The sequence below is a fragment of the Perognathus longimembris genome, unplaced genomic scaffold (genome assembly GCF_023159225.1).
Source record: "Perognathus longimembris pacificus isolate PPM17 unplaced genomic scaffold, ASM2315922v1 HiC_scaffold_2412, whole genome shotgun sequence".
NCBI classification, from domain to species: domain Eukaryota; kingdom Metazoa; phylum Chordata; class Mammalia; order Rodentia; family Heteromyidae; genus Perognathus; species Perognathus longimembris.
In genome coordinates, this window is record NW_025957511.1 from 1 (window position 1) to 11,806 (window position 11,806).

At 45.9% G+C, this 11,806-nt stretch overlaps 1 protein-coding gene across 1 annotated transcript; it reads left to right on the forward strand.

Moving 5' to 3' along the window:
• The first annotated feature begins 168 nt into the window (after positions 1 to 168).
• Prap1 (proline rich acidic protein 1) lies at positions 169 to 1,906 on the forward strand. Its single transcript, XM_048337090.1, is given in 4 exon segments — positions 169 to 333; positions 1,034 to 1,086; positions 1,566 to 1,672; positions 1,794 to 1,906. Coding segments are annotated over 4 exon segments (438 nt in total).
• The last annotated feature ends 9,900 nt before the right edge of the window (positions 1,907 to 11,806 follow it).

Here is an 11,806-nt window from a genome sequence, read left to right on the forward strand (position 1 = left end):
GAACACTTGCCTCTCCTACTTACAAGTCATTTCCTGTGAGACAGGGGTCACAGGTCACCTATGGACCCTCCTGTGAGGTGAGGGTCAGGGGTCACCTATGGACCCTCCCCTCTGCAGGATGGACACTACCATGTCCATCCAGGTCTTGCCTGTGGTAGGAGTGGTGGAATGGTGAGCAGGGAAGCCTTTCACTTGCCTCACACCCTGCCTGGATCCTGTAGACTCCTCCTGGTCACCTGCCTGGCTGTGCTGCTGTGGGAAGCCAGTGCCATTCCAACACCCCAGATACCTGCTGTGACCTTCCATCCCAACCAGCAGGGTTTATGGGGAAAGGTTGCTCCACCCCTGTCTGCCTGGTGAGGCAGTGGTGTAGGTGAGACTGCAGGATAAGGAGAAGCAGATGCCCTTCCACTGGGGTCTGGCAGGCAAGTCTTTGTGACGGCCACATGGGCCCTGGGGAGGGGACACAGGCCTCCGGGGCACTGAGCAAGGCCCTATGTGCAGGAGACCGCTCCATAGTCAGGAGGCAGGTGTCTCAGCTGCACTGTGCTGACAACAGCGGCCAGTGCTGGGCTGTGGAAGGGGCCTGCCATAGTCACCTCCATCAGCTTATACCTGAGAGCAGCAAGGAGGAAGAGGTGGAGCCTGTCACAGCCCCTCCACAGCTGCCTGGAGCTGCCTTTCTCTAGAATTTGCTTTGCTTTCATCCTGTCTTTCTACTTGGTTCCACAGGGTTCTGGGCTCAAGGCTACCCTCCCCGAGCCACCAATCAGGAGAGGAGCAAGTGCAGCCTAGATTAGTGCTGAGGGCTAAATTAGGGGTGCAGAGCCCAGGACTGTGCTGGAGAGCTCAGCCTGGGGCCCTGCTCAGCTGGGGCCAGGCTATGGGCTTCACTCCCGTACATCATGCTGTTCAAGGTGCTCCTTACCTTCTTAGATGAGCATAGGGGACCCACAGCCCTGCCTGTAGCCCCAGGGTGACCTCTAACCTGTGCTTAGGATGGTGGAGCCCACACCTGTGACTCTTCATCCAGGTCTCCATCAAGACCAAAGGTAAACACAGGGCAGCTGAGCAGGACACAGAAAAGTAAGTGCCTCAGAGGACTCTTCATGCTCTCCCTCCAAGGCTTCAGGCCACTCTTTGTTGGCCCATCTTGGACCTGGGGCACATTGGGTATGTGGAGAGCAGCCCTGTCCAGGAGCTTTCAGGAGCTGATGCTTGGGACTCCAGAATGCTCAGAAACAAGTTCCAGGCCAGGAGCAGAATCACCTGGGTTTCCGGCTCCTCCCTCCACCCGCCTCTCAGGCAGCATCTGGGTGGACCATTTGGGCACAACATGGTTTCTTGCCTTTAAGAATCTGCTGTGACATTCCCAGACCCCACTCCTGCCTCCAGAGGCTCAGAGATTTGGAGAAGGCCTGTCTGGGTGCTTGTCTGGGCTAGTAGGACATTTGGCGGTTGTCAGGCTGGAGTGACTGCCTAGGATGGTGAGCGCTCACCCTGGTGGGGCTGCTGATGTCCACCTCCCCCTGCCTGCACATGGCCCTGGCCAGCTGTGTTGGCAGGGCCTGGGGCACCCATGCCATGGAGCCTCTGGAGAAGGATGACCGGCTGGAGGCACTGCACCCTGGGCCTATCAGGAAGCTCAAGGTGGAACAGCTACCAGGTCAGGGTGGGATGAGATGACAGCAGGCGAGTCTGCCCCTGAGGTCCCCAGATGGACTAGTGAGAAGGGGTGGAGGGTAGGGGGCTGGGAGGAAACTGAGGCTATACCTCCACTTACCTGTCCACAGATGCTAAGGCCTGGGTGGAGATCAAGGATATCTTGGGCCATTTTTGAAGCCCCCAGCGAGGTCCTGAGCCTGATCTTGACAGCCTGTACAACCCCCTATCCAAGGAGGTCTAGGGAGGGGACAATGCTGCCTTGCCTGAAGCTCCAGGGGCCAGAGGAGGGCCTAAGCCAGATCTACCACCCCAGGGTGTGTGTGTGGGGGGTGGCTCCAAAGGGTACTGACCACCTTCCTGTCCCTGCCCCATGGCCCAGGCCATGGAGTTGATTGATGATCTTTCCCAGCCAGAAAAATAAACATCTGCAAACACAAGCAGAGCCCATGACCATCCATAAGACCAGTGGCTCAGGCCCAGCCTGCTCTGCTGGAAGCAGGGGCTGCTTCTGCCACGTCGGGCAGAAGAGCCTCCGAAGGGCACACCGGCCCTGCTGACCCTCCAAACAACCCCCCAGGCTTGTGAGTGCCTGTGGGGGGTGGGATCAACAGTCAGAGCAGGGCCAGCCTCAGCAAAAAGTGGCAATTACCCGTGCTCTCAACTGAAGGGGCTTGGGAAAGGAGAGGACTGGGGAGGGGGTGGGACTGAAACAGTGGGGATTCAAGTGAACAGGCACAGGCATACACACATCCAGCACAGACTTTCTGGCCTAGTGTTCAGGGTAGTGCCTGGCTCTGTCTGTATGCAAGGCCTCCTATGTGGCCTTGCTCATGGTGCCCAAGGCTTCAGCACAAGTCAGGCCACTGGAGCTGTCTCAATGTGGTGTACAGCACTAGGGTGCTTGGTGACTGTGCCCTAACTGTGAGAGAGAGGCACTTGTGGCCAAGCCTTCTGGACAGACCCGTGTTGCCAGCTCCAGTGTGAAGGCAGAATGGAGCACTCAAGAGAGGCTATCAGCTCTCTATTCTGATGTACCCAGCCTGTATGCAGCTGCCATAGGTTTGTCCAGGTGACAAAACATGCCCTAGGGAGACTTGTATTCTCTAGCACACCTCTCTCCCCTAAGGACTCAAATGGCAGTTCTGAGGACTCATGTGCACCCGGGTTTCAAGCCCCATAAGCCAGGGGTCAGTGTTCCCATTAGGGATGAGTTCTGTACCTCCACATTATGGTCAAGCCCAGCATCTGCCATTACAGGTGAGCTGGCTGAAGCCCCCAGAGTCAACGGTAGAGTCAGGCGGTACAACACACCTGCCGTCCTGATAATGTGGGGTGGGGCAGTCTTGAGTCTATAAATCCCTGCCTCCAGCCTGGGTACACCATAGATATGAAACTTCCCAGGCCCCAGGCAGCCCTAATCCCTGGGGCACAATGGCTCAGTCTCCCAGAGTCAGACTTTGTTACTGTGACAAATTATCCAAAAGGAACAACTTGGCTCCTGGTTTCCAAGACTTTAGTCCATCGTGGCAGGGAGCCTGTGGTGACAGCTGGGAGGCAGAGAAAGAATGTCTGGGTTACAGGCTTTCTTCTTTTCTTCATTTCATTCCACCTGATCCCAGCTTATGGGGTAGTGCGGCTCATATATTCAGGGCAGGTTTTCTTTACTTAGTCCTCTCCAGAAACTCCCTTGCAAACACACCAGAGGTGTGATTTACTAATCTAGGCATTTCTCAATCCAAGTTGACCATCAAAGTTAACCTTCATCCTCCCTCCAAGTCACTCCCATACCAGGTTAGGAATGGCCAAGGAACACTACAGGAGTGATTCATGCAGAACTGCTCAGGAGCTACTAACGAGATCAGAGCCAGAGCCAGAGCATGGTCAGATAGGCTGGAATGGAGACTGGCTGTGCTGGTGTTTAGGGGAGCTGAGGGGCTAGCCTCCCTCTGCTGGTAGGAATATGTATTTGCAAAGCTTCTTTGAACAGTCTAAGGTCTTTTTTTTTTTTTTTTTTTGCCAGTCCTGGGCTTGAACTCAGAGCCTCTTCTTGAGCTTCTTTTGATCAAGGTTAGCACTCTACCACTGGAGCCACAGCGCTACTTGTGGCTTTTTCTCTTTATGTGGTACTGAGGAATTGAACCCAGGCTTCATGCATGCTAGGCAAGCACTCTACCACTAAGCCACATTCCTAGCCAGGTCTTTTTTCTTCTTTGCTTTTCCTTTCTTCTTTTGGCCTCCACTCTTTTTCCTTCCCTCTCCTTTCTCTTTCTTTTTCATTTAGAGTCAGGATCTTGCTATACAGCCTAGGCTAGTCTTTTTTTTTTTATTAATTGGACATAAATTTTTTTTACAAGGTGTTGTGCAAATAGGGTGCAGTTACATAGTAGGGCAGTGTGTACATTTCTTATGATATCTTACGACCTGTTTTTCTATCCCTTGTCTAGGTCAGGTTGACATATATGCAATATACAATATATCAAGAACATATACAGTATTCACAGACTTGGTCTCTACTGTCTCTCCGTCTCCCTTTGTTAACAGTCATATATCAGGGAGATCATGCCCCTTTGTTTTCTGTGTTCTAGGCTTGTCTCACTCAACATTATTTGTTCGAGTTCTGTCCATTTCCCTGCGAATAACAGTATTTCACCATTCCTAATCACTATGTAGTATTCCATTGTGTATAAGTACCATATTTTTTGGATCCATTCGTCTGTGGAGGGGCATCTGGGTTGTTTCCATATTTTAGCTATTGTGAATTGTGCTGCAATAAACATGGAAGTACAAATGCCTTTTTGATATCTTGGATTTTGCTGTTTAGGATAGATGCCTAGGAGTAGTATGGCTGGGTCATAGGGTAGGTCTATATTGAGCTTTTTGAGAAACCTCCATACTGTTCTCCAAAGTGGTTGTACTAATTTGCACTCCCACCAACAATGGAGAAGGGTTCCTCTTTCCCCACAGCCCCTCCAGCATTTGTTGTTTCCTGAGTTCAGAGTATAGGCCATTCTAACTGGGGTGAGGTGGTATCTCAGGGTTGTTTTTATTTGCATTTCCTTTACTTGCAGGGATGTTGAGCATTTCCTCATATGTTTCTTTGCCATTTTTATATCTTCTCTTGTGAAGTCTCTCTTTAGCTCTTTTGCCCATTTCCTAATAGGTTTATTGGGCTTGGAGGGGCTTAGTTTTTTGAGTTCTCTGTAGATGACCGATATCAGGCCTTTGTCTGTTACTGTGCTGGTAAATATCCTTTCCCATATCGTTGGCTGTCTTTCTATTTTGGTGGCTATGTCCTTAGCTGTGCAGAAACTTTTTAATTTGTAGTAGTCCCATTTGTCGAGTCTTTCCCCTATTTGTTGTGCCCCTGGGACTCTATTCAGGAAGTTCCTTCCTGTGCCTATAGGTTCTAGTGTCTTTCCTACTCTGTCCTTCAGTAGTTTCACGAATTCAGGTCTGATGTTGAGGTCCTTGATCCATTTTGAGTTGATCTTGGTGCATGGTGATAGGCTTGGGTCTACTTTGAGTTTTCTGCATATGGCTGCCCAGTTCTCCCAGCACCAGTAGTTGAAGAGCCTATGTTTATTCCATTGTATGTCTTTAGCTCCTTTGTCGAATATCAGTTGGCTGTGAGAGTGCGGTTTTATTTCTGGGTCTTCAATTCTAATCCATTGGTCTTCCGATCTGTTTTTATACCAATACCATGCTGTTTTTGTTATGATGGCCTTGTAGTAGAGCTTTAAGTCTGGTATTGTGATACCTCCTGCACTGCTTTTTTTTGCCTAGAATTGCTTTGGCTATTCTAGTTTTTTTGCTGTTCCATATGAATTTATGGATTGGTTTCTCTATTTCAGTGAAGAATGTGGCTGGGATTTTGATAGGTATTGCATTGAATTTGTATAACAATTTGGGCAATATGACCATTTTCACTATATTGATTCTGCCTACCCATGAGCATGGGAGGTCTTTCCATTTCCTTGTGTCTTCTTTGATTTCCCTTATTAGATTTTTGTAGTTTTCATTGAATAGGTCCATCACGTCCTTGGTTAAGTTGATCCCTAGGTACTTTATTCTTTTTTTGGCTACTGTAAATGGAATTGTTTCCATAATTTCCTTTTCTGTTTGTCTATTGCTGGTGTACAGAAAAGCTGCTGACTTTTGTGGGTTGATTTTGTATCCTGCTACTTTGCCAAATTGGTTTATTAGGTGTAGGAGTTTGGGTACTGAGTTTTTTGGGTCCATCAGATATAAGATCATGTCGTCTGAGAATAGGGATAACTTGATTTCTTCCTTGCCGATATGGATCCCTTTGATGTCCTCCTCTTGCCTTATTGCTATGGCTAGGGATTCCAGCACTATGTTGAACAGAAGTGGGGAGAGTGTGCATCCTTGTCTTGTTCCTGAGTTTAGGAGGAATGATTTAAGTTTCTCTCCATTTAATATGATATTAGCAGTTGGTCTGTTGTATATGGCTTTTATTGTTTTGAGGAATGTTCCATCTATTCCTGTTCTCTCCAAAGCTTTTAATAGGTATGGATGTTGTATTTTGTCAAAGGCTTTTTGGGCATCGACTGAGATAACAATGTGATTCTTGATTTTAGTTCTGTTTATGTGGTGAATTACGTTGATTGATTTACAGATGTTGAACCATCCTTGTGACTGAGGGATGAAGCCTATTGGTCATGATGTATGATATTCTTGATCAGTTTCTGGATCCTATTAGCTAATATTTTATTGAGGAGCTTTGCGTCTGTGTTCATCAGTGATATTGGTCTGTAGTTCTCTTTTTTTGTTGAATCTTTGCCTGGTTTGCGAATGAGTATGATATTAGCTTCATAGAATGAGTTTGGGATTTCTCCCTCTGTTTCTATTTCGCGGAAGAGTTTGAGGAGTATTGGAATTAGCCCCTCACTAAAGGTTTTGTAGAATTTGTTGGTGAATCCATCTGGGCCTGGGCTTTTCTTAGTAGGGAGATTCTTGATTACCTCCTGTATCTCACCGTAAGTTATTGGTTTATTTAGTTGATTTATTTCTTCTTGGTTCAGTTTGGGCAGTTTGTACTTCTCTAAGAATTGATCCATTTCTGTAAAATTATTGTTTTTGCTGAGTAGAGGTTTTGGAAATAGCTCCTTATGATTGTTTGAATATCGTGTGTACTTGTTATAATTTTTCCTGTGGAGTCCCTGATTTTGTGAATATGAGTCTCTTCTCTTCTTTTTTTTGTAAGTCTTGCAAGGGGTCTGTCAATTTTGTTTATTTTCTCAAAGAACCAGCTTTTAGTCTTATTTATTTGTTGAATGGTCTTTCTATTTTCAATCAGATTCATCTCTTCTTTAATCTTTGTGATCTCTCCCCTCCTAATCGTTTTAGATTCTGTCATTTCTTGTTTCTCCAGTTGTTTTAGTTTCATCGTGAGGGTATTCACCTGCTCTGCTTCCATTCTTTTAATGTGGGTGCTGAGTGCAATGATCTTGCCCCTCAGTACTGCCTTAGCTGTGTCCCATAGGTTTTTTGTGATGTGGTTTCTTTGTGATTGTGGCTTATGAATTCATTGATTTCATCTTTAATTTGATCTGTGGCCCAAGTGTTGGATAGCAGCGTGGGGTTTAGCCTCCAAGAGTGTGTATAGGCTCTGTGGTATCCTTTGTTGTTGAGGGTTACCTTTAATCCACTGTGATCAGATATAATACATGGGATGATGTCAATACGTTTGTATTTGCTGAGGTTCTTTGTGTGGGCTATGACTTGGTCTATTTTGGAATATGATCCATGGGCTGCTGAAAAGAAGGTGTATTGGGTCTCTGTAGGGTGAAAGGTTTTATATAGGTCTGATAGATCCATTTGGGAAATGGTGTTATTTAGGTCCTCAGCTCCCTTACTAATCCTCTGGGTGTTGGATCTGTCTCTTGGAGAGAGAGGAGTATTAAAGTCACCCACTATGATTGTGTTTGCGTCTATCTTGCTCTGTAATTCTTTGAGAATTTGCTTGACATATGTTGGGCCTCTTTTGTTTGGTGAGTATACATTTATCACCGTGATTTCATGATTCTGGATTTTTCCTTGTATTAATATGTAGTGTCCTTCTTTGTCTTTTTGAGTGGACTTTAAAGAGAAGTCCAGCTTGTCTGAGATCAGAATGGCTACACCTGCCTTTTTGGTGGGTGCATTTGCTTGGTAGATCTTGATCCATCCTTTCACTCGAAGCCTGTTTTTGTCCCTTGCTGTAAGGTGGGTCTCTTGTAGACAGCAGATGTCAACTTTTTGTTTGCGAATCCATTCTGCCAGTCTGCTCCTCTTTATTGGGGAGTTTAAACCATTTATATTTAAAGAGATAAAGGATAAGGGTGTTTTTTCTCCTTCCATTTTCTTGGTGGGCTGTTTTTTCCTCTTTTTTTTTTTCTTGTCTTTAGTGAGCTGGTCTTTCTGCTGGACTTTGGCTATTGAAGTTTCTTTCTGATTCTGTCTGTGTGTCTTTTACGATCTCTGTTGGGTGGGGTTCCCCTCTTAATATTCGCTGTAGGGCTGGTTTTTTATTCACATACTCCTTTAGCTCCTCTTTGGTGTGGAAAGATCTGGTTCTCCCTTCGAATGTGAACTCCAATTTCGCTGGATATTTGATCCGAGGTTGTAAATTGGTATTCTGGAGTACTTGGATGGTGTTCTTCCACTCACTTCGAGCTTGGTAAGTTTGTGTGGATAAGTCGGATGTTATTCGAATCCTCTTCCCATTGAAAAAAGTTTCCTTCTTTGCTTTGGCTGAATTCAGAATTTGCTCTTTAATCTTGAGGTCTGTAGTCTTGAATATTATGTGCCTTGGGTGGCTTTCCTGGGGTCTGGCCTGCCAGGTGTCCTATAGGCTTCGGTTACCTGGATGGGGTTCCCTGTGAGATTGGGGAAGTTTTCTGCAATAACTTTATTGAGAACATGATTAAGCCCTCTGCTCTGGTATTCGCCTCCTTCTTCTATTCCAATTATGCGCAGATTATATCTCTTGTCTTTGTCCATTAGTTCCTGGATTAGTCTTCCCTGAAGCTTCACCTTTTCTTGGAGAGTGGTCATTTTTTTGGTTGTTTTCAGCTGCTTCATCGTCCAGGTGAGAGATTCTGGATTCTATATGGTCCACTCTTTGTGTTATGGTTTCAATTGCGGAGTTTATGGATGTCAGAGAGCTATTTATGGTTGTCATATCAGCTCTGATCGTGGAGATTTCTTCCTTTAAAGAGTTGTATTTTAAATCTATTTTTTCATGCATATCAATTCTCAGGATGTGGAGATTTTCTTTAAAGGCAGCTTGCATTGTATCCATTTTTGCTTCCATTTCTTTAAAGCAGGCTTGCATTGTATCCAGTTTTGCTTCCATTTCTTTCTTGGCTTCCTGGGTGTCCTTCCAGATTTCTGCTCTAAACTCCTGGAATTGTTTTCTGATTTCATTTCTGACGCTTTCGATCATTCCTGTTAACATGGCCTCATTTGCTTTTTTAGTCTCCATCTCCTCTTCAGTCGTGCTGCTTTTTGGAGCTGGCGAGTTGGCTTGCCCTTTGATGAACTGAGTTATGTTTCTTTGCAATTTGTGCATCTGGAGATCTGGATGGCTTCTCAGGTTTGGTTTGTAATTCTTCCCTCCCTCCTGTGTGGGCGTGACTACGGCAGCAGGTGCTGCCGCTGTGGCCCCGCCCACCAGTGCAGGGTACGCCTACCAGAGCGGGCGCTGTCGCCGGGGGCCCCGCCCTCCTGTGCGCTGTTGTCCACTACAACATGCACTTTAGTGGAATATGCCTCCCAGAGCGAGTCCTGGGTTGTTGGGTTGTGCTTGCACCCTCCCGCGAGTCTGTTGGGGGGGTGGTATGTGTGGGGCCCAGTGGGATCGACTGTCCGGGTGTGGCTTGGCACCTTCAGACCTCACCTCTGCTGTGAGGGGGGGACGTGATCAGGCTCAAGTGACCCTGCTGGGCTGGTATTGCCCACCAGCACCTGTGGTTTTATTTGTAAGAGTCTGCGAGGTCCAGGCGCCTTGGGTGGGGTTTGCACAACCGGCCATCTCCCGGCCCCTGTTGGGAAGGGGGCGGGGCCGGTTCTGCCGGTTCAGGAACCTGTGTGGTGTTGGTGCTGCTGCGCCCTTCCCCTGCTAAACTGACTTCCCAGCGCCTGATGGGAGCTTTCCCTCTTGATTTGGGGGTTCTTTGTTCCCTCAGGGGTGGGGGAGGGGGAGGGAGGGAGATCTAGCTTCTTTGTAGGGCTTGGGTCTCAGGTAGCTGGTCTCCCGTTGGGGGAGGGGATAATGGGGCACTCACTTTTGCTGCTTTGTGTGTGTGTCCCGTGCAGCCGTTGGCCCTCCAGGGGTTGGCTAAGTGTCGTGGTGGCTTCCCTGGTTCCCGATTTCTGCCGCGCTGGGTTCCCTTGTCCGAACCCGGTGTGGACCTGAACTTCTCGTCGCTGCCGGTGTGTGTCTTGGTCCGCACCCTGCCTTGTGTCCGTGGGGTCTCCCACTATATGAATTCTGCACTCCTGGAAGCCTGTCTGCCGATCGCCGGGTTCCCCTATCCCAGCCTGACCCTGTTTGGGCCAGGGTCGGCTGGTGGGGGGAGGGTGCCCCGGTGAATCTCCGGCTCCGTGTAGGTTTTCGGTTCTTCTTTTTTGCTCCTTTTTGTTTTCCTGCGTTTCTCCACTGCTTCTGGCTGCTGGTTTTGCTGGGTTCTTGATGGGGTGTTGGGTGTTGGAGTTCCCAGCTCACTATTCTGTTGGAGCGAGTCGGGGTGCCTCCCTATTCTATCGGCGCCATCTTTCCTCCTCAAAATAATTTCTGATTGAGAGTAGCAGAGCATCTTAAAATATATATTAAGACTAAAATTTTCTTAAAAGTGAAATAAAGACAACAGAAAACATAGATTCAAGGAAAATAAATGCTTTGTGATATCCTGCTCATAAATAGGATGGGGATAAAGTGGGCCTTCAAGATTCTTTTCCTGTGTTTAGTAGATGTCACATTTTGATACACTGACTTGACATCAGTTTGGGTAGGTTTATCTGTTAAATGAGTAAACTTGAGACTGCTTTTCAGTTACTGTGACAGATGCATAAAAAGTCATTAAAAAGGAATTTTTTTATTTTGGTTCATAGTTTCAGAGGCTTCAGCTCCTGACTGAGAGCAGCTTTATCTCGGGGATCTTGCATGACAAAGGGTATCTTGGCAGGACTGTATGAGAGTCTCAGTTCACAGTGGATAGGCAACAGCAGTAGAACGTGAGATGCACTGGTAATCTTCTTTCTTTTTCCATCTTTATTTCAACTGAACCATCAGCTTTTTGGACAGCATCACCCACTTTCATGAAGGGTCTTTTTCTCTGATGCTGTTATATATGACACTTGGACTCTCAAAATGCTCTCACACAGACATCTGAAGTATGATTTACAAATCTGCTTGTAAGCAGGCATTTCTCCATCTTGTCAAGTTGACAGGGTTTACTATCACGAGAGATGTGATGAGACCACAATGTGTTGTTACCTATGATTAGAATTCCTATATAGTGTTTGCATATGTTTTCTCAAATTATCTTCCAGAAGGAACAATTACAAGTATTCTAGATTTAAGTATTGTGATGATTTTGATACTAAGTATTTAATTTAACTACTTAACAAATTGATTTATTACAACTCCTAGACCCTGAATTTCAAATTCTATTTACTTAATGAATTTCCTAGATGAATATAAGCAGAAATAGTGTTTTATATTATATAAATAACTTAATTATGGTCTTCATAATGAAAACAAATTGATTAATTATAAATCTCTAGTGATATATACTACAACATCTCTGTCATCTGTTTATTGCAACAGAAATAACATTTCAGTGACTTGATCAACTGAGTCCCTGCAATGGAATTTAATATGTGTCAGGTATTTAGAGCTCTGAGTTTTATTCATACTAAATTTGTAAACTATATAAATAAATGTCAAAATATCAGCCTAGCTTGTTCTAGCAGTTCTCTGATCATTTATTGTAAGAAAAATTCACAGTGCTCACTTGACAGTTTAAACAGTTTATTGCAAAACTAAAACTTGGTTAATTTTCAGGTACTTGTTTTGCTCAGTAATTGGCTTCATGCTCAAAAACAAAACATATTTGTAAATATTATAACCTGACTG